General features: G+C 49.6%; 1 protein-coding gene across 1 annotated transcript in view; it reads right to left on the minus strand.

The window, feature by feature from the left end:
* PRKCA (protein kinase C alpha) overlaps positions 1–27638 on the minus strand; it is a 406370-nt gene that overhangs the window by 34269 nt on the left and 344463 nt on the right. Inside the window, exons 12-14 of the mRNA XM_002921719.4 lie at positions 25587–25649; positions 24537–24675; positions 1842–1922 (exon numbers count right to left, since the gene is read on the minus strand). Of these exons, the coding sequence (XP_002921765.3) occupies positions 1842–1922; positions 24537–24675; positions 25587–25649 (283 nt within the window). The remainder of the gene's footprint in view (positions 1–1841; positions 1923–24536; positions 24676–25586; positions 25650–27638) is intronic.

Genomic DNA, 27638 nt, shown 5'->3' on the forward strand with positions numbered 1-27638 from the left:
AAGATGTAAGACAATGAAAGAGACATAAAGGAGAGCTCACCAATGGCCTCCCATCCCGGAGGGAAAGCCAAGGGTCTGTGCCGACTTCCATGCTCACAAGACCTGGGACCCCTCTTATCTTTCTGATATCACGCCTCTTGCTCCCTCTCTAACCCACTCTGCTCTGGCCAGACTGCTGGCTTCCCATTCCTTTCTTAAACACGGCCATACACTTCCACCTCAGGGCCTTTGCACTTGCTGTTTCCACTGCCCAGAATGTTCTCACCCCACATAAGCTCCTGGCATTCTCCAACTTTTTGCTGATCTTCACTTCAGCTCTACATGAGACCCTCCCTGGCTGTCCTCACTCCAATTTCAACCTTCCTCCAGCGCTACATTTTCTTTCCTGCTTTATTGCTTTTTCTCTTAGCTTATCACTAGTCTATATTTTCCTTATTTAACTCATCTACGATCTCTTTCTCTCTAGCTTATAGGCCGCATGAAAGTGAGGGGTTTTGTCTCTTTTGTTTACAGTGAAGACCATGCACAGAGTAAGCCTTCAGCAAGGATATGTTGAATGAGTAAATGAAGGAGTCAGTGGATGGCACCTGTCAGAAAGGGTGACTCCCGCCCCAGAACAAAGATTCAAAGATTTCCTTGAGGGTAGCTGGGTGGCTCAACACGGGTATTTCCTTCTACTTTCTCTTACTAAAGCTTTTGGCTATGGAGGGTCCAACTCCTTGACACAAGTACTCGATTGCTGGGAATTATAAAAAGTTGCCCACAACAGAGTTGTTTTTAGGTAAAACGGCAGAGATCTGGTAGATGTTCACACAACCTTCCAGGGCTCACAGGTACACTAAACTCCCCTCCCCCACCCCCAGCCCTTTGCATCCCAGTGGGGCCACGTGGCCAGTGGGCTGTAGGAAGGAGTGATATATGCCACCTCTAGGCCTGGCCCCTAAAACATTCCATGAAACTTCTGCTCTCTCTTCACTGGCCAGTTGAGTAAGGACGGTTCACTAAAGGAATCCGAGGTCCTAAAAATTGTAGGGACAATGGATGAAAGAAGTCTGGCCTTGAATGACCCTGTGCATTGATACTCCCCACCTGCTCCCTGCCCCCCCCCCAGGGCTGTGCCAAGAATGTAAAATAAACCCATGTTGTGTGTTAAACCACTGAGGTTTTCTGGGGTTGCTTGTTCAAAGCGGAGAGTGTGATTTGCCCCAATGCTACAGATATTAAGGCCATATATTAAAGAAGTGCCAGCTTTGGCATCATTCCCCCGCTTATCTGATGTATGCTGCATTCCTAAGAGAAACCTCATCTGTCTTTTTGTTACTGGAGGCTTAGCCTCGTTGGACTTTGTGAAAATTGCAATGAACTGTCAAGGGCGCGATAAGGAGAGATGGGGAGAAGCTATTAAAGCATTGCTTCAAGTTTCACTGTCTTCTTTCTTTGCTAATAATACCGATTCCACACCCAGGCAGCAGATGAGGTAATGTGCACGGACAAGCTTGCAGGGAACCATAACCCAACCCCAGTTTTGAGATACTGAAAACCTACAGAGGCCACTGTCGTCCTCACCGTGCAGGGCCTTTTGTGTTTAATATGAAAGCTACACTGTCGATGCTCTGGGTTTCGGCTCTCAGTTTGGGGTTTTTATGACTAGAGGTAATTGCTGTGCCTGTTGAATATAACTCACTTTCAAGGGAGCTGGCGGGGGGGTGGAATCTCTCCCTCTTTCACCTGGGTAAGGGAAGTCGGAGCAGCATCAGCTGCTGGGTCCCGCTACCGTGGCCCAAACAAAGCCAAAGTAGTCACATTATCCAGCAATAAACAAGTACCAAAACGTACGTTACCTGCCCAGCTAGCATTTCATACAACAGGACGCCATAGGCCCACCAGTCCACAGATTTTCCATACGGCTGATAGGCGATTATCTGCATGAAAACACATACATCAATTACATTTAGTGGCAAATCAAAAGGCCCGTGTTGGAACAGGTAAGTCAAGCGTGTAGGCCTTTCCGCACAGAGGGGAGAGGGAACCGCAAACCACACACACCAGGAACCACCTCCCTGTGACTCGTTGCCCAAAACCTGCTTGGGCCTGCTCCTTCGAACCCACCTGGAGAAGCCACAGCACTGTCTGCACGTAGATGTAATTATGCTCCATGGTGAAAAATATTTGGACAGTGAGGTGGATTTCATTTTTGGAAAAAGCCAGGGGTCTTTCAGACCAAGGGTCGGATAAATAAGATAATCAAACTATGTAACAGAAGTTTGCTGAAAGTAAAGAAGATGACCGTGGTGATAACTATCTGCTGAAGTTTCAGAACATTTTGAAAGAGACATAATTTCAGGGCGCCTGGGTGGCACAGCGGTTAAGCGTCTGCCTTCCGCTCAGGGCGTGATCCCGGCGTTATGGGATCAAGCCCCACATTGGGCTCCTCCGCTGGGAGCCTGCTTCTTCCTCTCCCACTCCCCCTACTTGTGTTCCCTCTCTCGCTGGCTGTCTNCGCTGAAGTTTCAAAACATTTTGAAAGAGACATAATTTCAGGGCGCCTGGGTGGCACAGCGGTTAAGCATCTGCCTTCCGCTCAGGGCGTGATCCCGGCGTTATGGGATCAAGCCCCACATTGGGCTCCTCCGCTGGGAGCCTGCTTCTTCCTCTCCCACTCCCCCTACTTGTGTTCCCTCTCTCGCTGGCTGTCTCTGTCGTATAAATAAATAAAATCTTAAAAAAAAAAAAAAGAAAGAGACGTAATTTCATCAAATGTCGTATTTGAGCCTTGTCTGAATCTTGACTCAAACCAACTGTAAAAAAGAAGCCAGGAACACTAAACTGTGGTCCCGATATTAGATGACATTAAGAGATGACCACTAATTTGGTGAGGCGGGAAAACGGTATGGTGATCCGTTTAAAAGTGTACGATGATTGTATCAATGAGTGAAACGCGTAAGAGATGAAGTATTTACAGGTGAGGAGACGTGACAGCTGAGATTTGTTTTGAATACTCGAGCAAACTACTTGAGCAATACTTTTAATACTTGAGGCACAGATGAAATGAGCTGGCAAAATGCAGGGAGATGATAAAGGTGGGTGATGGTCCAGACTGACCTGTCCCCCGACCACTCCCTTTACCTTTGTGGCTCCCAGAAGTGCTACAGTAATTCTATGACCTGCCCTCGTGGAAGGGGGTAATACTGATTGGAATTTCTAAGCGTGATACAGGTCATTAAAACACTGGCATTGGTGCCTAAGGTACACGGCCCCCCAACCTGTGGATCATGCCCCAGGATTCGAGGCGAAGACATCTGAACAGGTGCTCCGCATGACCATTCTGCCATTTTGTGACTGTGAAACACTCTAGGATTTTTTAATGGCCCACGATGTCTAATGAAATGTCTTGGGGGACACAAACCAACCTGCATGTCTCTTCCTCCCCATTTGTTTAATGCATTACTAATATTTCTCCTTGTAGAATGAGAAACAAGCTCCTGGGGCTTGTCTCGATGTGGGCGGCAACAAGGGGGTACACGTTTGGATCTGGCAGCTTTATAACTCCTTTTCTGGACAAGGAAATGATAACCAGGGGAAGCTACAAGGAGGCCTCCGTTTCTTTTTAAAACTACATTTGTTTTGGGGCGCCTGGGTGGCACAGCGGTTAAGCATCTGCCTTCAGCTCAGGGCGTGATCCCGGCGTTCTGGGATCGAGNAAAGACATCCGAACAGGTGCTCCGCATGACCATTCTGCCATTTTGTGACTGTGAAACGCTCTAGGATTTTTTAATGGCCCACGATGTCTAATGAAATGTCTTGGGGGACACAAACCAACCTGCATGTCTCTTCCTCTCCATTTGTTTAATGCATTACTAATATTTCTCCTTGTAGAATGAGAAACACAAGCTCCTGGGGCTTGTCTCGATGTGGGCGGCAACAAGGGGGTACACGTTTGGATCTGGCAGCTTTATAANCCCATTTGTTTAATGCATTACTAATATTTCTCCTTGTAGAATGAGAAACAAGCTCCTGGGGCTTGTCTCGATGTGGGCGGCAACAAGGGGGTACACGTTTGGATCTGGCAGCTTTATAACTCCTTTTCTGGACAAGGAAATGATAACCAGGGGAAGCTACAAGGAGGCCTCCGTTTCTTTTTAAAACTACATTTGTTTTGGGGCGCCTGGGTGGCACAGCGGTTAAGCATCTGCCTTCAGCTCAGGGCGTGATCCCGGCGTTCTGGGATCGAGCCCCACATCAGGCTCTTCCGCTATGAGCCTGCTTCTTCCTCTCTCGCTCCCCCTGCTTGTGTTCCCTCTCTTGCTAGCTGTCTCTATCTCTGTCAAATAAATAAATAAAATCTTAAAAAAAAAAACAAAACAAAACTACATTTGTTCTTTTTTGAAAACTTGGAAAATGCACACACAAACAGAATTAAAAAACCTTACCAAAATGAGCCTGATGAGGTGAAAAATGAGGCTCGCTATTCTGGTTCCAAGACAAGACAAGAAATGACTGGATCAAAGCCTGTCTTGACCGAGTAGAACAACAACAGAAATTCTCTTGGGGAGAGTAAGAAAGCACCTACTATGTATCAGATGTGCTGAGCACATTCTGCAGAATCCAGCGCGGGAGAAACAATGACTCTTTCCATTTTATAGGTGGGAAAGCAGACATGGCAAGAAGTTTCAGAGACCCGCCGCCCAGAGCCAATCAGCTCATGAGTGGTGCTCTGGATATTGACATTTTTGTTTTAAAAACACAGTTTATGGCTGTCAAATATATGTAATCACTCATACTGAGATTAATAAAATATTAATCAAAGGGCTTTGAGGATTAAAGAGGTTTAAAACCATTTCAGTTGTTGTAGCTGTATTTCAAAAGCACTTGAATAAAATTTGTTCCTGTAACTATGTTAAAACCAGTCCTGGCAACCTATTTTCATTAATCAGTGTTTTAGTGACTCCGTTGTTAACACGGACGGAGCTGGGGCACTGTGCTGCTGTGGGAGTTATCAGGCTGGGGAAAGGAGAAGGCTGAACAAGGAAGGTCACGCTGTATTTCGTATCCTGTATTCTACAAATATCTGAGCAGTCTTACCAGTCAGACTCCTCCCCTACTTGGGTGGTAGAAAACTCCATCCGAGTTTGGAAAGCTGTCAGAGGTCAAGGGTAGGGAAACCCTGGGTCTGGTCAGAATGATTCAAAAATCCTAAAGGCCATGGCCACCTGAAGATTTTTCTTTTTCTTGACTCTTTTATCCAACTTTGGTCCAACTTCATTTTTATTTTCTGTTTGCAAAGCATTAAGCTCTCTTGACTCCCGCTGATAACACCCTCTCCTTCCAAGGCTTACCAAAGGAGAATGCCAAGTGCCAATGGCTCCTTTTTCTTGGCGATAGCATTCGGCAATCCCTCAAGCCCGCCAGCTCAGCTACTGGGCCGAGATCACAAAGTCATGCCGAATACTGCTGTGCTTTCAATGGTAATGGGGTGGGAAATTCAGCTGGGGCATTTCTTCTTGGAGAAGCTCACAACGTGTCACCCCTGGCTTACACGCTAGATGAAATGCGACGGTCCGAAGATCTAAGTTTCAAGGTCTAGGGGTGCAACCTTACCACTGCAAATTCATTTTTACAATGAAGCATGCTTTCCCCTCAATGACGAGCTGCTATTAATAAATACCTCCAACGATCCAAAAATCTCACTGCAAAAGGGACACTGCGTCAGCCCCATGTGAAGATAAACATTTAGACACACATGATTTAGGATGTGGGTTATGCTGACCCTTGTGAGCTGTCTAGACCTACCCCGTGCAGTGCAGTATGTGGCTACTGAGCATCTGAAAAGTGGCTAGTACAAACGGAGATGTGCTCTAGGTGGGAAATACACATCAGATTCTGAAGACTTAGGACCCCAGTCACAAAATATCTCATTCATATTTTGGATATTTTGGGTTAAATAAAATATATTAGGCTTAATTTGACCTGTTTCTTCTTTTTAACTTTTAAAAATGTGTTTGCTAGGGGGTGCCTGGCTGGCTCAGTCAGTAGAGCCCACAACTCTTGATCTTGGGGTTTTGAGTTCGAGCCCCATGTTGGGTGTAGAGATTCCTTCAATCAATCAATCAATCAATCTTTAAGAAAAAAACACACATACACAAAAATGGGGCTGCTAAATGCAATTTGACCTGCATTTTGTTTCTGCTGGACAGTACTGGTCTATACCCTTCTCACGGGCTCCTACAACCCACTCTGGTTTCTGGGCTCCTGTTGGCCTAGGGAGCCTGCTTTGGGCTGAGGACCAGACTCAGAGGCCACAGAATGGATGGTGAGGCTCTCTTGTTTTCGTCCCCACTGGGGACAGGAGCAGGTGTCTCTGGGACTCACGCGCCAACGGAGGCTTGCAGCCAAGCCCGGGGGGCTGCAACGGCAATTTGGTCTCCCATAGCAGAGAACCTCACAAAAGAGAGGCAGACTTGGCAAGAAGGGCTCCAGTTGGCATGTCTCCCTGTAGCACATGGGAGGTTGAACCTTAGATTCAAAGACAGACCCCCAACAGGGCCACTGTCATTCAGCTTTACTGCTGTTTGTCATTATGATCATTATTATTACACTCACATGAGCCAATTGCTTGGGGGAGATGTCAGGATGTTTCAAATGGCTGCCTGTCTTGCAAAAATAAGATATGAATGAGCTTTCTCCCAGCCTGGGCACAGGACCAGGAATGAAAGGGGCCAGGGGGTAGCTTCTCATCTCCTCCCAGGCCAGTGGCCACAGTGGCTGGAAGGACATTGCTCTGAAACCACCCACCTTTCCACCCACTGCCAGGACTACATACTTAAAGGCCTCCCAAAGAGGAAGGGGCTTCAGAAACTTTTTTGGGGGGTCAGTACAGTAAGGTTTTAGGCGCTATTGGCAATAGCAACGATGATTGTAACGTCACCATCGCAACATGATGTGCCAGGCTCCTTAGCTCTGCCAGCTCACTTAGCCGTCCTGAGACTTATGAGGTAGGAGCACCCATTTCAAAGATGAGGAAATGAGACACAGAGAGGTGAGGTAGCTTGTCCGAGGTCACACAGCAAGTAAGTAGCAATGCTGGGATTTGAACTCTGGTCATCTGGACTTGGTATCCACACTTTTGACCATTTTTCTAAACCGAAAGTTCATCAGCCCATGACCCAATGTGGTTCCCTAGACAGCTATGGTGGGAACTGGCCCCAAAAGGGGCTCAAAAGCTTAGCAGGATCAAAGCTGCCAAGATGTCCACTTCACTCGGGAACTCTGGCTCTGGAAGATTTGTCTTAAGGGGACACGTGTGTTGGGGCGCCTGGGTGGCTCAGTCGTTAAGCGTCTGCCTTCGGCTCAGGGCGTGACCCCGGTGTTCTGGGATCGAGCCCCACATCAGGCTCCTCTGCTATGAGCCTGCTTCTTCCTCTCCCACTCCCCNACCCCGGTGTTCTGGGATCGAGCCCCACATCAGGCTCCTCTGCTGGGAGGCGGGGAGGCTTCCTCTCCCACTCCCCCTGCTTGTGTTCCCTCTCTTGCTGGCTGTCTGTCAAATAAATAAATAAATCTTTTAAAAAAAAAGGGGGGGACGCGTGTGTGTCCCACATGTGTGCGAGAAGACTCACCCTCCCATTCCTGGTTATACCTTGACTGGACTCCACTCTTCATTTTCACATTACATTTACTCACCACCCTCCACCCCCCAAGAACCCGCCCTAATGAACGGCCGACCTCAGAGGGCTCTTCCCAGGTTGCCGTTACAAATTAACACGGGCCTTTATGCATAGAACATGCTCGAGTCCTTTTACTGTGTCAGGGAAACAAAATTTTCTCTTCCTTTGATCAAAAATAAAACTATTATACTTCAACAAAAAAATCAGGTTGTTTTGAAAAACATCTTAAGTTCCCGACGATAGAACATGGGCCACGAGAGGCCTTCTTTGTGTGCATGGTCAAGAACACTGACGTGTCAAAATAGTACCATTTGGGTGAAAAGATGAGTGGCAGTGTCTTCTAGGTGTTCTGTCCTGACTGGGACCGTGAGTTCACGAACTGTCTCCTCCACTCCCTCCTCTGGGGCCCACAGACCTCAGCCTCCACGCAGCTCCTGGAGCCTTTGTTGCATCCCACTGAAACTGCTTATCTGACCTCCCTTGACCCCAGACTCTTCCCCAGCAGGGCCGGGCCACCGCCCTGTGCACGCAGCACCGGGACGCCGCCCAGCAGCTAGTGTGGGAGAAACATGTGTGAGTGGATCTCATCTGAGCCCAAACCGCGGCACCACCCATCTCTTAGGTGCAACATAAATGGCTGGATTGCCAAGGCTGGAGGGACCCTTACAGGTGCTTTACAAGTGTCCTCTGGATTCTGGAAAGGAACCTAAGGTTCAGAGTAACTAAGTGCTCGAAGGTGCCTGGGCTGGTTCATGACAAGGTCTCCTGCCTGTGTCCCTTTTCTGCAGCACCAGGCTTGGACCAGAGTTCGAGAAACAGGAAAGCTTCACGATGGGTGAGGGGGAGGCACCCCCACCTCTCAGCCTAAGAGGCTTCCCTGTCAAACACCGTTTGAGTGGTGCATCCAAGCCCAGAACACCAGTAGCCACCGTGCGGGAAGCAGACTGCAATGTGAACGCTCTGAACCTGACTTCTGGAGACCAGCTCTGCCATGGGAGAGCTGTGTGACCTTCAGCAAGTTGCTCAGCCTCTCTGAGTTTCTGCTTCCTCAGCTGGGATACTGGAATTCCAGCGCCCACCTGGTAGGAGCACAGCAGGGGATAAAACAGCATTTCTTGTAATAAAATGTGTTTATTGCAGGTGAGTTGACTGTAATAACATCGGAAGTAAGAACTGGGTCCCAGGCACGGCAGGCCGGTGAAAATGAATCAAGGCAGTGAAGTTAAACCTGGCTCACAGGAGGACAAAGGAAACATTCTGCTAGGAGAGATTACATGCATAATATGTATTAAACACCCTGAAATGATTGTTGGCACCTGGCAATTCTCATCAACGCTGAACTTTCCATTCATTCTTTCAGCAAATATTAGCTTCCTATGTGCGGGACACTGCTCGAGGCAGGGGGTATGTAAATCAATAAAATAGATTTTAAAATCCCCCTCTTGTGCAATTACATTAATTTTTAGTAGAGCAGTAAAACCTCAGGTTTTTCTTTTTTCATCCACATCCTCTCCCACTTCCTCACCCCCACTGTTTATGGCTAATTGTACATTTGTTTGGGCTGGGCACTCTGCTAGGCACAGGGATTGTGACTCCAACTAGGGAGACAGGAAAACAGATAAATAAAACTAAAATGCAATGCCTTACATCAGGGATCTTTGTACATCACATGAGAAATACCTGCAATATTTGAAATCTTTGGACAAAAGGCATGACATAAGTATAAAGAAAATTGCCACAAGGTGAAAATGGAAAGTCTGGAGTCCAAAGCATATATTTTCTATGTAGACAGAAATTGCAGCTCTACCTAGAACTGGAGAGAACAGGAAGTGATTTCTCTAATGGCAATAAAAGTGCTTTATAATCTATTCATAGTACCCACCTCTTCCACTCCCGGTTGTTCACTTTAGAAGAACAGAAAGCAAACAGCAGGACAACCTAAGGCCTGCTCTCCCAAAATGTCAGGAGAGGAACAACGAGTACAAAAATGGTTTGTAATGATTAACACTGGCTTTAAAGACAAAGGGAAAAAAGGAAGAAAGGAAGGAAAGAGAGAGGGAGGGAGGGAGAAGCAAAGCTCAGAGCCTGGTGATTATAGACCCCATTCCCAGCACCATCCCAGACTTTCATGTAGCACAGAAAGGCCAGAGGCGCTATATATATTTTTTTCTTTCTTTTTTTGTTTTTGAGAGAGAGAGAGTGTGTGTGTGTGTGAGCGTGTGGGGTAGGGTGGAGAGGGGCAGAGGCAGAGAGAGAATCTCAAGCAGGCCCTACACCCAGCATGAAGTCAGACGTGGGGCTTGATCTCACAACCCTGGGATCACAACCTAAGCCAAAATCAAGAGTTGGGATGCTTAACCAACTGAGCCACCCAGGCGCCTATATATGTTTTTTAATAATTTTTTTAAAGAGAAGTTTTGGGTTCACAGCGAAACTGAGTGGAACGTAGAGAGTTCCCGTAGACCCTGTCCCCTGCTATGGAAACCCCTCACCAGAGGAGTACTTTCGTTACAACTGATAAACTACGTGGCTGCATCATTACCATCCACAGTTCACATTCGGGTTCACTCTTGGCGCCGTACATTCTATGGGTTTTTGAAAATGTTTCATGACATGTATCGAACACTTTGGTATTATGCAGAATTTCACTGCCCCCAACGTCCTCTGTTCCGCCTGGTTAGCCCTCCCTCTCCACTAACCCATGGCTACTACTAATCTTTTTTATCGTCTCCGTACGTGTTGCCCTTCCCATCGTGTGCCATGGGCAGAATCATACAGCACACAGCCCTTTCCGGTTGGCTTCTCTCACTTAGCAAAATGCGCTTAAGGTTCCTCCGGGTCTTCTCATGGCTTGACAGTTCATTTCTCTTCAGTGCTGAATAATACTCCATTATGTAGCTGTAGCAGGGTGTCTGTAGCCATTCACCTGCTGAAGGACACCGTGGCTGCTTCCACGTTTGGTAGTTACGCATAAAACTGCTATAGACATCCGTGTGCAGGTTTTTTTGTGCGGACATAAGTTTTCAATTCATGTGGGCAAACGCCTAGGAGCACGACTGCTGGATCGTATGGTAAAGGCTATGTTTAGCTTTGTGAGAAACCGCCAAACTGTCTTCCAGAGGGGCAGGGCAAATTCTGAGGGAGCCGCGAGGAAAACTCTGAATGAAGTGCCCGCCTCTCCAGGCTGCAGAAAGCCGCCCCTGTGCCTGGCGTTCCTCTGACTTCAGGATGTGTGCTGTGGGGCTGTGGGACATGGTCTTCTGTGACCCTCAGAGCAGGCATTAGCACTGCGTTACATGTGGGAAAGTGTTCCCGTTTCAAGTCTCTGTGATTCTTCCAAGGAAGCACTAATCTCCTGCTGGGGCTAATCTCTCTCTAGCTCCTGGATAACACGGGCTGGTCACAGAAGAAATCAGGGTNCCCAGCAGGGCCGGGCCACCGCCCTGTGCACGCAGCACCGGGACGCCGCCCAGCAGCTAGTGTGGGAGAAACATGTGTGAGTGGATCTCATCTGAGCCCAAACCGCGGCACCACCCATCTCTTAGGTGCAACATAAATGGCTGGATTGCCAAGGCTGGAGGGACCCTTACAGGTGCTTTACAAGTGTCCTCTGGATTCTGGAAAGGAACCTAAGGTTCAGAGTAACTAAGTGCTCGAAGGTGCCTGGGCTGGTTCATGACAAGGTCTCCTGCCTGTGTCCCTTTTCTGCAGCACCAGGCTTGGACCAGAGTTCGAGAAACAGGAAAGCTTCACGATGGGTGAGGGGGAGGCACCCCCACCTCTCAGCCTAAGAGGCTTCCCTGTCAAACACCGTTTGAGTGGTGCATCCAAGCCCAGAACACCAGTAGCCACCGTGCGGGAAGCAGACTGCAATGTGAACGCTCTGAACCTGACTTCTGGAGACCAGCTCTGCCATGGGAGAGCTGTGTGACCTTCAGCAAGTTGCTCAGCCTCTCTGAGTTTCCACTTCCTCAGCTGGGATACTGGAATTCCAGCGCCCACCTGGTAGGAGCACAGCAGGGGATAAAACAGCATTTCGTGTAATAAAATGTGTTTATTGCAGGTGAGTTGACTGTAATAACATCGGAAGTAAGAACTGGGTCCCAGGCACGGCAGGCCGGTGAAAATGAATCAAGGCAGTGAAGTTAAACCTGGCTCACAGGAGGACAAAGGAAACATTCTGCTAGGAGAGATTACATGCATAATATGTATTAAACACCCTGAAATGATTGTTGGCACCTGGCAATTCTCATCAACGCTGAACTTTCCATTCATTCTTTCAGCAAATATTAGCTTCCTATGTGCGGGACACTGCTCGAGGCAGGGGGTATGTAAATCAATAAAATAGATTTTAAAATCCCCCTCTTGTGCAATTACATTAATTTTTAGTAGAGCAGTAAAACCTCAGGTTTTTCTTTTTTCATCCACATCCTCTCCCACTTCCTCACCCCCACTGTTTATGGCTAATTGTACATTTGTTTGGGCTGGGCACTCTGCTAGGCACAGGGATTGTGACTCCAACTAGGGAGACAGGAAAACAGATAAATAAAACTAAAATGCAATGCCTTACATCAGGGATCTTTGTACATCACATGAGAAATACCTGCAATATTTGAAATCTTTGGACAAAAGGCATGACATAAGTATAAAGAAAATTGCCACAAGGTGAAAATGGAAAGTCTGGAGTCCAAAGCATATATTTTCTATGTAGACAGAAATTGCAGCTCTATCTAGAACTGGAGAGAACAGGAAGTGATTTCTCTAATGGCAATAAAAGTGCTTTATAATCTATTCATAGTACCCACCTCTTCCACTCCCGGTTGTTCACTTTAGAAGAACAGAAAGCAAACAGCAGGACAACCTAAGGCCTGCTCTCCCAAAATGTCAGGAGAGGAACAACGAGTACAAAAATGGTTTGTAATGATTAACACTGGCTTTAAAGACAAAGGGAAAAAAGGAAGAAAGGAAGGAAAGAGAGAGGGAGGGAGGGAGAAGCAAAGCTCAGAGCCTGGTGATTATAGACCCCATTCCCAGCACCATCCCAGACTTTCATGTAGCACAGAAAGGCCAGAGGCGCTATATATATTTTTTTCTTTCTTTTTTTGTTTTTGAGAGAGAGAGAGTGTGTGTGTGTGTGAGCGTGTGGGGTAGGGTGGAGAGGGGCAGAGGCAGAGAGAGAATCTCAAGCAGGCCCTACACCCAGCATGAAGTCAGACGTGGGGCTTGATCTCACAACCCTGGGATCACAACCTAAGCCAAAATCAAGAGTTGGGATGCTTAACCAACTGAGCCACCCAGGCGCCTATATATGTTTTTTAATAATTTTTTTAAAGAGAAGTTTTGGGTTCACAGCGAAACTGAGTGGAACGTAGAGAGTTCCCGTAGACCCTGTCCCCTGCTATGGAAACCCCTCACCAGAGGAGTACTTTCGTTACAACTGATAAACTACGTGGCTGCATCATTACCATCCACAGTTCACATTCGGGTTCACTCTTGGCGCCGTACATTCTATGGGTTTTTGAAAATGTTTCATGACATGTATCGAACACTTTGGTATTATGCAGAATTTCACTGCCCCCAACGTCCTCTGTTCCGCCTGGTTAGCCCTCCCTCTCCACTAACCCATGGCTACTACTAATCTTTTTTATCGTCTCCGTACGTGTTGCCCTTCCCATCGTGTGCCATGGGCAGAATCATACAGCACACAGCCCTTTCCGGTTGGCTTCTCTCACTTAGCAAAATGCGCTTAAGGTTCCTCCGGGTCTTCTCATGGCTTGACAGTTCATTTCTCTTCAGTGCTGAATAATACTCCATTATGTAGCTGTAGCAGGGTGTCTGTAGCCATTCACCTGCTGAAGGACACCGTGGCTGCTTCCACGTTTGGTAGTTACGCATAAAACTGCTATAGACATCCGTGTGCAGGTTTTTTTGTGCGGACATAAGTTTTCAATTCATGTGGGCAAACGCCTAGGAGCACGACTGCTGGATCGTATGGTAAAGGCTATGTTTAGCTTTGTGAGAAACCGCCAAACTGTCTTCCAGAGGGGCAGGGCAAATTCTGAGGGAGCCGCGAGGAAAACTCTGAATGAAGTGCCCGCCTCTCCAGGCTGCAGAAAGCCGCCCCTGTGCCTGGCGTTCCTCTGACTTCAGGATGTGTGCTGTGGGGCTGTGGGACATGGTCTTCTGTGACCCTCAGAGCAGGCATTAGCACTGCGTTACATGTGGGAAAGTGTTCCCGTTTCAAGTCTCTGTGATTCTTCCAAGGAAGCACTAATCTCCTGCTGGGGCTAATCTCTCTCTAGCTCCTGGATAACACGGGCTGGTCACAGAAGAAATCAGGGTGGTGACAATGAGATGGGGCTGGGAAAACATCCTCCTAATGGACTTGCTTACTCAACCTCTTCAGCGCGACTTCTGTAATCCCCCGTCACGCTGAAGACACCAAACACCTCTTTAGACACTCTCCTCCCAACCCGATGTTTTCAAGAACCTTCTCCACAGCAAGATACACCGTGATACTAATGGTAACAGAGGTCGCATTGGAATCCAAGCTATGGGGGACACAGCCTTTGGGATGCATTGTGCTGGGCACCACTTCTGCTGACCACTGGGGAAGTCGAGGCACAAGCAAGCGTCGGTGCAGTAATGCACAGTGGGAACACAGCAGAGGTGGGACTCAACCTGGCCCTTGCATTCCCACCCTCCTGGTGCCCCCTCTGCAAGCAGGAGCTGGGAATGGGACAAGGACATCTGAGAGATTGCCTCTGACCTTGAGACTTGAATCATTCCTCCTTTCTGTTCTGCTTGATAAGAGGGACGAGGGTGTTGACCGTGAATAGATAAAATATGTCTTGATGTACAACATAATTTACCTAGACTAAATGTAGGAGTATATACTGGTCTAGGTCGGGTCCATGTCTCACATTTGGAGGGGAGTGACAGGATCGCTGGAACAAGAGTGACTGAGGCCCACATACCAGATATCTGAACACACATGACCGATCAAGCTAACAAACTGTTAAATGTCCTCTCCTACCACCGTGACCAATATACCCTCCTGTATGAGTCAGCTCACGTTGCTGGGACAGAATAGCACAGATGGAGTGGCTTACACCATACTCATTCATGTTCTCAGAGGCCTGGAGGCTGGAAGTCCAAGATCGAGCTACCCGTGGGCAGGGCTGGTTTCTGACAGGCCTCTCTTCTTGGCTACAGCCAGGCTCCTTCCCCATGTGTCTCCCCCAGCCTTTTCTCTGTGCGGGGGCACTCCTGCTATCTCCTGGTCTTCTGGTAAGGACACCAGTCCTACCAGATCAGGGCCCCACCCTAATGTCCTCATTTAACCTGCTATACTTCCTTAAAGGCCCTATATCTTTACATGCAGTCAAATGGGGGGTTAGGGAGTGACATGAATTTTGAGGGGACCTAAGTCAGTCTGTAATACTTCTCAACAACCTGGAGGGCGAGGTCGACTTTAGAATTCACAGACCCCTTAGATTCCACTCCTGTACTAGGAGATCTGGCCCACTTCCCTTTTCTTCTCAGTCCTTTGTCACATCTATGTGCCCCGGGCCGTGCATCCATACTCTGTCCCGCCGAGCTCTGCAAACAGCCACTGCTGGCCTCTCCTTCCGACACCGGAGTCAGGGTGGTGTCCTTTGCAAGGAAGGATCTTAGGAAGGCCCATGTAGGTCATGGAAGGGAATTCTCAGGCCCAAGGGGGCATGTCGCTCTAGCCCTAGGAGGCAAGCTAAGGCTGGCAGAGGGCCAGGGGAGAACTCTTTAAAGTTGGGGGTGGCAAACTACAGCCTGCAGGTCAAATCCAGCCCACCCCCCATTTGTGTACAACCTGCCTGTGAGCAAATGTAAAACGAAAAAAATGTAAAAAAGCCTATGAGCCTTTTGGCAAGAACAGTTGCTCGATTTTGCCTCTTGCTAAAATCTAAAATTTAGATTAGTGCGAAGCCTAAAATATTTACTCTCTAGCCCTTAGCAGAAGGAGTCTGCTGATCCCAGCTCCAAAATACAGGGAAGAAACCCCTCTTGCCCGGGTCCTCAGCACCTTTGAGATTTGCCCTTTCTGGGGTGCCGTGTTGAGAAGCCTTCCATTGGCCAACACAAAGCTCAAAACCGGCTGCCCCCAAAGCTGGTCACAGTGACCCGCCCCTATCCTGTATGCCTCCTGCAGGGTGGCAATGCCACTCCCCCCACCCCCGAACATAGAACATTACTAATGACTCCCTTAGAATCTGGGCTGGCTCTGGCACTTGCTTTGACCCACGTAATGTGGTTGCTGTTAAGCTCCAGGTGCAGCGTAAGTGGACTTGTGGCTCCTATTCTTGCCCTCTTGGGAGCTAGCCACCATGCTGAGAAGCTCTGGATAAACTAGGGGGGGACAGACCTCAAGGAAGTGGACATTCAGTCTGCATGGGGCCAACACAGGGTAAGATGGGATCCGTGCAGAATCAAATGTATTGTCATCAGCCTGCTAGTCCCCCTTTAAGTGTTTCTCGAACTTAGCCACTGCACCCTTATTACGGGCCTCTCTCAGGGTGGTGGGTAAGGATGGCTGGTGCTGGGGAAGCAGAAACGATCCACAGCACGGTGCCCACTTGGGCCCCTCCTCACCTCAGGCTGCCTCTGCCGAAGAGGGAGCTGCTGCGAACGTTCACGGTGTGTCCGAACCGAAGAACTACTCGCGCATTGAAGGAATGGCCTAGGAGTTAGGAAGACGTCTTGGGCCGGTGGGAGCTTTATTAGCTGGAATGAAGGGCTTTCCAGAACTGGGAGGTCTCATAGCCTGGAAGTCTTTCTGGATGTGTTTGGTAACAGGGCAGGAAGTGAAAGCCCGAAGTGGGGGGCGGGGCTGGCTGCTGGTGACATTAGGGCTGTAGATCTGCACTTTGGGGCCCACGGTCCCTGCCCTGCCACTTGCTATCCATGAGCCTCGGACAAGTGACCTGACCTCTCCATGTCTCCTTTCCCTTGTCTGTAAACCTTACCTCCAAGGACTATGGTAAGGTTTCAATGAGACAACAGATACAAGCACTTAGTACATGCTAGGAAATGAGTAAGTGTTGGTTATGGCTCTCAAGATACACCCCCCAACCCATGGCAAAGTAAAAGGTGAAATAAGATTTCAGAAATCTCTGACCCATTTTTACAGGATTTAAACAAATCCCCAAACGAAAGGCCAGTGAATGCAGCCGCAGCACGCCGGGAGTAAGCACTCAGAGCATTAGCGGGGCTCTGCAAACACGAGACGGGGTCACGTGGGTAGCGAGAGCGAGGCACGCTCGGGGTACACCTGAGCCCACACCTGCAGTCCCCTCCCTCCTCTCGGGATAGCAGCCACTGCTGTGAGAAGCAGACCGGCCCCGGGTTCAAGGCCCAGCTCTGTCCTGAACTGAGGCCGCAGGAAAAATGACCAAATCTCTTTGTACCTTGGGTTTGTCATCTGGAAAACAAAGCCAAAGACACCAACTTTGTAGAGCTGCTCTGACGATTAAACAGAACCAAGTCAGTGAGGCACTCCACCCTGGGTCCCGCTCACCCACAAGGGTTATCTCTGGAAGAAGAACTGGAAGGAAGTCAGGAAGAAGGACAGGGTCACAGGTGCCTCAGAGACCGCAATGTCACAGAGGAGGCCACGTGCCCCAGAGAACAGGGTGACGCTGATGAAACCCCAAGGCCAGATGAGCTAAGAGCCGCAGGCAGATCGTAACAAAACCAATGTAATTGCTAGAAAAGATCCGAGGAGAGTTACATAATTTAAGGAAGAACCCAAGGGAAAGCCTGGCCTTGGCTCTTTAAATATTTCTTGGAGGGAAGGCAGCTGCTTCATTTTCTCTTGCAAAGCCGGAGGCATTGGACTGTGACCTTATACAGAGGGAAATTGGCCTCTGAAAGAAAACAAGCCACCTTCGGCTTATCATTGTCCTTCTTTAATCAGTGCTTTGCTCGGCCCGCGCTGGCTTGGTGTGGGGCCAGGGGTTCAGAAGTGCTGATCCCACAGAAGCCCCCGCCGACGCTGACTGGCTGCTCTCCCTCTCGTCCCCCTGTTCTTCTCAGCTGGGCAAGTGCTAATTTACTGCCTGGCTGCATGCATCTCGCGTGTTCTTTTCTCATTTAACGTTTAGACCCTCTTTTATTCTCCATCCTTCTCTACACCCCTTTCCCCAAAGGCCAGGAAATGTCTTCGGGGGTGTCAACATTCTGGGACTTTGGGCAGTCTGGGGGGTCCAGGCTGATGTCCCACACCTCAGACGCTCCGGTCCCCCAGCACACCAGCTCTTGTGGGTCAATGGCGTGAGGCACGTGGCTGTCCCCTGCAGCCTGTCTCCTGCCACCAGCCTCAGTCTCCTCCCTGGTGGCAGCCTTGGGAATCATCTCTCCAATGCCTGCCTGGGTTCTTGACCTCTCACTTCCCCAGCCTTCAGCTCTGTTCTGTTGCCAGCCCCCTCCTCCACGCTGCACCTGTTCATCCCAGAGCCACCCCGGCCGCCGGGTGCCGCTCCAGACCCTGGGCTAGGGGCTCTGCAGTAAACCAAAGACAAGGATCCTGCTGTGGGGGGACGAGTGGGCTAGCGAAACACACACACGAATACACAGTGATGTGCTCTCTCAGAGGGTGCAAGGAGGGCAGCGCGGGGGCCGGAGGTCTGCAGGTCTGAACAGAGTCACCAGGAAAGACGGCCTCCTGGAGGTGACATCTGAGTGGAGGTGCAGGAGGAATCCCCGCTGCCGGGGCAGGATATCCCAGGTGGTGGGCGTGAGAAGAGCAAAAGTATGGGGAGTGGTAGGAAGCCAGTGCGGGGGGTGGGGGTCTGGAGAGATGGGGTGGACGGCGAGGTGAGAGATGAGGTTAGGGAGGGAAAGGGGGGGCAGACAACAAAGGGTCTTGGGCTTCTCCAAGATGCCTAGTTCAGAAACGAACCCCCTCCTCAGCCCTTGTGGCCAGGTCCTCCTGCCCTTCTGTCACTCTCCTCTCCCACCCTGCCTCTGCTCCCCCCACTGAACCTAGTTTCAATACTCTTTAGGACCAGGCCCTCAATCCCCCTATTCTGACAGATACTCAGCCCCCTTCTGGCCCCGAGCACCGGTTCCCTCCCTGCTCAGTCACTTCCAGGAGCCTTGGGCAGGTCACCACATGTGGATGTGGGGACACCACACCTCCCGCCCCCAGGCCCCCGCCCCAGCCTTCCTAGCCTCGCTCTTGGAAAACGCAAGCCAGCCAGCGAGGATGATTTCAGGTTTCTTCCTTCCTCCTTCTTTCTTAGCCTGTTCCCTCCGGGCCTGTGGTATGCCCTCTCTCTGTATCTTCACTTTCCCTCTTTCTGGGCATTTTCCGTTCGGCCTAGAAACATGCTCAGGTCTTCCCAGCCTTGTTGATGCTTCCTTCACGCTGCTTCCCTAGGAGTGACCATTCACCCCGTCCATTTACCATCCGCTCCCCAGGACGTGGTTCCAGCCTGGCTGCTGATGCTCTCACTCAGTTCCGTGTCATCCAGCTTCCGCTGCACCATTAGCACGTGCTCTCAGGGATGGCTGGTTCCCTGTGGCCAGACCCCCTCCCCTTCTCCTCCCCCCCAGCTCCTTGACCTCCACGGTCCCCGGCCATCTCTGAACTCACGAGCACTCACTTTCCTTGGTATCCAAAACTCAATGGCTCTCTGGGACACACCTTGGTCTCCCCTCTTTCCTCCCATTCCTCAAATGTGGCTCCCCCCAGACATGACCCTTGACCCCCTCCAGAAAAGGTCACAGCTGGTGGCCCACTGGCTGGATCTTACCGATGTACACTTCTCTTAATATATATTAGACCCAATTTTGAACAAGTAGGGAAGTTTGACATAAAAATGCAGACTTCTGGCAGCGGTCATAGGCAGGACTGGACTGCCCTTCCCGTGGGGATGGAAGAAGAGGCCATGGCCCCCTAGGAAGGGCCTCCAGCTCTCTGAGCCCATCCAGCCCCCAGCACTTACAGGAGGCTGCACGTCTGCGTATGGCCGGCTGGCTGCAGCACCGGCATGTGTGCCCATAGATCGTTCCCTTTGCCATGTTGGGGCGCCATCTGTCCTTGCCAAGGGGAACGCTGTCTCATCCGTGTCTCTCAGGCTACAGCTCTCCTGGGCGGCAGTGGCCTCCAGCCCCAGGCCCCCTCACAGGCCCCGCTGGGCTCTGTTCTCCTGCCGAGCACGCCAGGCTCTTAGCAGGTGCTCTGAATATCTGGCGGGTTGCTGCCACGTGTGGGAGAGGGGCTTCAGTGTTGGTGCTTGGCCCGCGGCTTCTGAGGGGTATGCCCAGTAGTACCAGCGGGAAGGCAAGCCTGAGTCGTTGACTGCAACAGAGACATCTGTGACTCAGGTCTCTGGTTCCGGCTGAACGACTATCTTCTCCTAAGAGATGTTACTCATGTTACACAATATCTCAGCGCTCATTGTCAACTGTTCGTTCGCTTGGGGAGCTTTCTCTTCTCTCTGGACATGGAGCAGTAGCTGGCAAGAATATACGTCTGGGGGGCACCTGGGTGGCTCAGCGGTTAAGCGTCTGCCTTCGGCTCAGGGCGTGATCCCGGCGTTATGGGATCGAGCCCCACATCAGGCTCCTCCGCTATGAGCCTGCTTCTTCCTCTCCCACTCCCCCCTGCTTGTGTTCCCTCTCTCGCTGGCTGTCTCTATCTCTGTCGAATAAATAAATAAAAAATCTTTAAAAAAAAAAAAAAGAATATACGTCTGGGTGCTCTAGGGTCAGAATGTCTCAGGTCCAAAGCCCGCCTCTGCCTGTGACCAGCTGTATGACCCTGGGCGAGTCACTGAGCTCTGCTCATGGATGCAATGGGACAAAGCAGATGTGCTCGGCGGGCTTGGTACAGAGTAGACAGTCCCTATATCACGCATGTGGTCTAACGTGCCCCCTGCCACAGCAAGGGCTCCGCACGGCACATTTTCTAAAGGCTCTGCTCCGGCTGCAGCAGGAGCTGCTCAGAGGGGCGCTGGCCACAAGCAGACCCCTCCCTGCTGCATCTCTCCGCCCAGGAGGTGGGCCATGCTAGCATTCAGAGCCTGGTGCTTAGCTGCAGGGAGGGACCTGACCTGCCACGGGACTTCACATGCCCCAAATCACTTTCAGATGGGGGATTAAACCCCGGCGAAGCTTCTGTGTGTCCTTCTCAGGGACTCATGCTGACCCTGAAGAATTCTTTCTGTGTCAAGGCACTGAGTTCCCGTGAGGCCGGGTCCAGGAATCAGCTTCTGATGAGTGCCCCCTTTTGTGGGTGTCCAACTAAACTCTAAAATCCCATGTTAGTGACATTTTCTGCCTTAGCTCATCTTTCCTGCTTAAGGAGATGCCACGATATTAATCCATTTTGAGGGTTTTAAACAAACAGCCATAAATATTTAAGCCTCTGCTTTGCCCATTAGGGAAAATGCCAGCCAAGATAATTATTTTTGCCTCTGCCTGACAGAACAATTTACACAGAGGACAGGATTATGTTAACCTCCGAGCAAATTCAGATACTTTGAACCTAGATGGTCTTGCTCTTCACTGCAATGATTCCTATGACCAGATCCACCACAGTCCTGGATCCGGATGCTAGCGAAAGGTAAAACAGCTTGAATTAACTGTTTCACGTAAAACAGCCAGAATTACCGATCGAGCTCCCAAAGTGATGCAACCTGAATTATCTTCCAACGAAAGTCAACCTGAATCAAAACACGGATTTGAGTTTCTGTTTGCCTGAGCGCCACATCGTCCACATTGTAAAGCATGTCAAAGGCCGGGCCCCAGTGGAGACCCTGTCCCAGTGGCACCCCGTGTGGCACAGTGAGTCTCAGAATGCGTGAGTCACGTAGACTGGAGCAGTGGTTTACTGTAGGGGTGGTACATGTGTCTGCTGGGGGCCTGAGCCTGGCAGTGAGGCCTGGTTCTGGCGCTTCTCAGTAACATGGCCTCAGACCATTACTTATTGCCTTGGGCCCCTCTTCTGAATCACACTGTGAGGACTGTTTGAGGGGGGCTGCAGCAGAAGACCACAAGAGGCCCAGTGTGAATTGTGGCAAACAAGTCAAGAGAACAATAACCACGGCAGGACGCCCTTGCGATCCTCCAAGTCACAGACGGCAACCTTAGGAGGTAGACATTATCATCCCCACTTTACAGGGGAGGAAACTGAGGCACGGAATGTTTAAGTAACCTGCCCAGGGGGTAGACGCACACTCCATGATGATGACTAGAAAGTTCTAGAAAGTGCTCAGATGAGAAAGCCAATCTCAAAAGGTTAGGTACTGTATGACTCCATCATATGCCATCCTTGAAATGGCAAAGTTATAGGATAGAAAATAGGTAAGTTGCTGGGGGCCAGGGATGGGGACAGGAAGGAGATGGGGGGGCGTGGCTCTAAAAGGCGAACAGGAGGGCTGGAACTGTACTGTTTCCTGACAGCAGTGACGTTGGAGACACGAATCTACATGTGTGGTCAGGGGCACAGAACTAAACAAACATACACACAAATGGGCACGAGTTAGAAAAAAAGCCCTAAAGTTACCAAGATGCGTTAGATGTGTCTAGGTGTCCTTCGAGGAGGGATGTGGGACACTGTATGAGTGTGGCAAGGACGGCCGTGGCCCCTTCCCTGAAGGTATGCACATCCTAGTCCGGGAACCTGGGCATATGGTAATTTTATCCAGTACAAGGGACTTGGCAGGTGTGATGAAGGATCCTGGGACAGAGGGATGAGCCCGGGTAATCTGGGTGGGCCCCATGTAATCACAATGGTCCTCTGAGAGGGAGGCTGTGGGGCTGGGGCGTAAAGACAGAAATGGTAAGATGTTATACCACGGACTGTAGCTACACAGAGGCCGGGAATGTGAAGGCGACGGGACTCCCCCAGAGCTCCTGGAGGGAATGCAGCCCAGCCAGTAACTTGACTTTGACCCAGCGAGATGGATTTTGGACTTCAGACCCCCAGAGCTGTAGGATAATAAACTTGTACTGTTTTAATCCACTAAGTGTATGGTTATTTGCTGTAGTGACGACAGGAAACCAATACAACGAAGAACATTAGGGAAAAAAAGACAACAAATGTCCTCTCTTTGGAACATTTCATCTACACGGGATGCCGTCGTCCCTGGTGACGTCACATGGCTGAAGTGTTCCTGAACACAGGAAGCTGTGTTTGATCACAGAGACCGGGTCCGAATGGAGATGAAGTTCAAACCACCTTTATTCCTAAAAACGCTGCCCTCCGTGTCACCACACGTTTATAGCATCTGGCGGGTGTTATAAACGGAGCAGGCATGGCTCATAATCACGGCCTGTTTAATACATGTCAGCCAGTAGAAGGCGTCGGAATAAATCCTGCATCAGGAAGTTGTATTTTTACTGTACGATCTCCCTATTCTTTACGTTTGAGAAATAGGACTATTTAAGCTCACAGTCTGCCTGGAGACAGTGAGGTGTGAGTTCTTTGGGGGTCAAACCCCAATGAAGTTAATGTATCAAGATAACATGTCGCCTTTGGCCATGTCACTGAGACTTTGAGTTTCTAAGTAAACGTTTGAAGTCTGCGTTTCCACACTGTCCGGATAGATAACAAACAAAACAAGGCATCTCTTAACAATGAGAAAAAAAATGAAGCTTTCCTTTCAGAACACGGGCTACCACGGAGGGTCTACTAGGTGCAAAACAGTGTTTGGCATTTCTGCAAGAGCAATCCTAAGGAGCATATCATCATCTCTAACTTGCCACTGCAGACACGGGGCGGGGGGCAGGGAGGCTAAGTCACTTGCCTGAGTTCCCACAGCCTGTGAAGAATAGAGTCGGGACTGAAGCACACGTCGGTCTGACTCCCAAGCTCATGTCACACTTACTGCCGCTAAGACGAACGTGTGGGCCAACGGGTTAACGACATACCACCCAAGCTGCCAACAGCAAACACGCAAGCTCTCCAAAGAGGGAAGGTCGGGCTCACTTTGAATCTGTTCCCTTCCACTATGCTGGAGCTCAACTGGGAAGGACCCGTTCCATCCACGGGTCTGTGTGTGGATAGAAAGTTGGCTACACTGTGACCCAGAGTTATAACCCGCCCAGTCACTGGCATGCAGGAAGGTTTGCAACAGGATGAAAATTACTCAGACTGTATCCTCACAGGGGCGCCTGGGTGGCTCAGTCGGTTAAGTGTCTGACTCTTGATATCGGCTCAGGTCATGATCTCAGGGTCGTGGGATCGAGCCCCGTGTCAGGCTCCACGTGGAGTCTGCTTGAGATTCTCTCTCTCCTCTCCTTCTGCCCCTCCCCACACCTTGGTCACTCGCACTCTCTCTCAAATAAATAAATCTTAAAACAAACAAACAATATTATAATGAAGACGAAATAAGTATGGTCACTGCCGTGATCACACATCTTGGAACCGCTCTGTTTACAACCACACTGGAATGTTCTTTCTAGATTGAACACCATGATCAATTCCCACGGGTCATGTAGGGCACTGATCATTCTGCTTGTACTAAAAAGCCATCATCGGAACCACCTTTTGACCCAGTTTTCCCAGGTAGAGCATTTTTACGGGCAATACCCCTTCTCTGCCCGATGGTGTAGCTTAAACGGTTCTGACAATGACCCTGTAAGAAAGAGATTCTTCCCTACACCCAGCTTACAGGCACACAAAACAAAGCTCCATGAAACGAGACCTACCCCTACTATGCAGTGAGCTCTCGCATGTGTTTTCTACTTTGCTCTAACTTAGTCTAGTTTAGTCTATTTCGTGGTCACTGACTTGTTGATTCGCTTATGATTCTATACCCCAGGGAGGGGCTGTATTTGTGATTTGAAAGGTCTGGTCTATAAACCAAGGAGAATCGGGGTCCCTACCTCTGGGGCGATGTAATCTGGCGTCCCACAGAAGGTCCTGGTTGTGACTCCGTCCATCATGTGTTCCTTGCACATCCCAAAATCGGCAATCTTGATATGCCCTTCTGAATCCAGCATGACATTATCTAACTTCAGATCCCTGCAAGGAAGCAGGAGAGCATCAGCGTCCTTCCCAGGACATCACGCGGTTTTGCTCTGGAGCTAGTGAGACTATCTGCCACCTCAATGATGTATATTAACTACGAGTTCCGGGAGAACTGGAACCAGGAGTGCCTGGGTTTTGTTTTTGTTTCTGAAATCTCCAGAGCCTACTGTAGTGCCTAGGACAAAGTAGGTACCTAATAAATGTACACCGAATAAATGACTAAATGGTCGGACTAGTGACCCCCAACCTTGGCCAAGCATGTGAATCACCAGATTCCAAGTTAGCAGGTCTGGGGCAGATCCCAGCCATTTGATCTACCAGGATCCCACAAGGGGCAGGGGCGGGGCGGGCTGGCATGCAACCAGGTGTGTCAAATTCCAGGTTCAGAACCACCTCGCGGGGTCACACACGTGGGGCCATTGCATTCTGCCGTAGGTGCTTTCACTCTTCGATTAATCCTGGAAGACGTTCTCCTTTCTTTGGCATCAGACTGTCATTGTTGCTAACCACCTGAAGAATTTAATTCGATAGCTTTTCCTCTGCCTCTCCCCAGCTCCCCTTGTTCTCCTGCTGAGCATCCATAACACAAATTCTGTTTCCGTTGCTCCCTGACCTCCATTCCAAAAAAAAAGGCAGAGGAAGGCACTGTCAGTGGAGAGAAAAGCATGTTTTCTCGTGGGAAGCAGAAATGAGACCTACAAAACCTTTTGAGGTCCAGAGATCAGAAAGTGGCTCTGATTTGCCTGCAGGCTGCAGACAAAGGTGGGTCCCGGCAGGTCTCTGTTACCTCGAGGGTTCTCAACAACGTGTCTTAAGTCCCCATCACAAAATCACACGCACACGGAGGTGCAGAGGTCCAGGAAAACTCCCAGGTGCCCCGCTGGCTACGGAGTGTCAACACGCACCTGTAAATGATTCCTCTTTTATGAAGAAAGAACAATCCAATGGAAATCTCTGCCGCATAAAATCTGCAAAAGAAAATGCTCATCAGGCTTGCTGGCTTGCTGTCTGGATTTCTGAATATTTTGTACCCTCCAGTTCAGGCATCAAGGAGGCAACAGAACGTAAGACCCCGGGACGATCGGAGATTAGCAGCACCCTACCGATGACAAGCCCTTCGCCCTCCCCTTGGCCATTTTATCACTGCCACCTCCCCGAGGAACTTTGCAGCTAATAAGTCAGAGACAGGTTTATTACCTGTCCAGAAACAGGCACTTCTTGTCTGAGGCCGGTGGACAGTTAATTTACTGCTTACAAAAAATTTCCAATACGATCTCTTAAACAGTGGCTGCTAGACTATTCTGCGTCAGGACTGGGGAAGAGTGGAGAAAATGTCCATTTTCCTATTCAAGGACAGGATGTGTCTGAAAATGCAGTGCTTCCCTGGAAGATGGAAGCACGTGAATGATGTGCTCTGTAGCTGCTGTCCTCACCCCCACCCCCCGCCGTCCCCACCCCAAGTGCTAGGATAAATGGGACACACACCATGATTCATACTCGAGTTTACCCTTTTAAATAATTCATAATAAACTCAGAGTAAATGCTGAAAGAGGTTTTAAAACGTGCATAGCATTTAGGAATCTCTGAAGTCTGAGAAGCCCCAAGACTGTGTTTGTGCAAACATCACACCCGGGAGGCTTAAAATCCGTACAACGTCTACACGAGCAGAGAACACCTCTAGTGATAAGGACTGAACTCTTATGGGGAAGGGGAGGGGGAGCACCTCTGAGGGCTGGCAGGGGAGTGTCGGGATGGGGGAGGGAAAAACGACGGGATTACAGGTGGCTTTCACATGATTTTTCATGCTCTTCTGTATTTTTAAAATAAGAACTTTCTAGCAACACAAATACACAACATAAGGGTGCTGGACGAGACACCTTGATGTCACCTCATAACATACAGTGGCTGTTCTGCTACTAGCTCTTTAGAGCTCTGTCATCAAGCTTTACAACCCGAGCATTATGATGCTTTCCAACTAACAGAGTTAAGAGAGGGCATAAACACAGGCATTCCCCAAAATTGAAAAGTAAAACTCTAAATAGAAAAAAAAAATCCCCTTTCAGCAATAACAAAAATCTGATTGGCATTTGTGTGGTTGATTAATAAAGAAACCTGAGAATGAAAAAAAAAGAAAGAAAAAAAAAAACTCCCCCTTGCATTGTTTTCAGCTTGCTACCAAAGCATTCCCCTTTCTGCCTTCAGTCAATCCTCCCTAAGACGCATGAACCCACGCAGGCCGAAAAGTCTTCAGATTTATCTTTCAGATCGAACATCGGCCACAATGCAATTAACATTTGCTAACTCGATTAATCGGGGCACATGCCCATGACGCATCCTCCCCGAGGGAAATGAAATAGCTGTTCGTATACATCTGCTTTTGCCGTGTGTCCCGTGACCTCCTGGCCCCTGAAAAACAGGATGATTTTTCAGGTACCGAGGTCCCCCCGTAGATGCGCCGTGTCTCTCCCGCCGCTGCTGACTCCGGCATCCCAATCCAACCCTCTAAAACCAAGCTCACGATTCTCCCCCAGGCCATCTCCTCCTCGGCAGCTTCCCCCTCCCAAACCTAAAATGAGGTGTCACCTGAAGAGGTTTCTCTGTTCTACATCGAGTTCTGCTTTTCTTCCTCCAGAATGTTTCTCAAAGACCCTTACTCCTCTTTGGCTCCAAGGTCAAGACCTGATGAAGGTTCCATTCTTTCTCCTCTATATAGATTTTCACCAGCCCTCTCCCTCCCCACGTCCTTCCCCTCTTGGTCCCAAGGCTCTGTGAAAACTGAGCCTCATGGTGTGAAGTCCCACTGAAGCCCCCGCCTCCAGCCTTCCATGGTCCTCAGCCAGGTCCTCCATCGGGCTCGTCACCTGGAGCCCTGCACGCACTTCTGCCCCACTGGCTCGGGCATTCCCTGAGGATGTTCTTCCCTCCCTCACCTCTTTACCAGGGCTCGCGTGCCACCT

Source organism: Ailuropoda melanoleuca, chromosome 13, assembly GCF_002007445.2.
Source record: "Ailuropoda melanoleuca isolate Jingjing chromosome 13, ASM200744v2, whole genome shotgun sequence".
Lineage (NCBI taxonomy): Eukaryota > Metazoa > Chordata > Mammalia > Carnivora > Ursidae > Ailuropoda > Ailuropoda melanoleuca.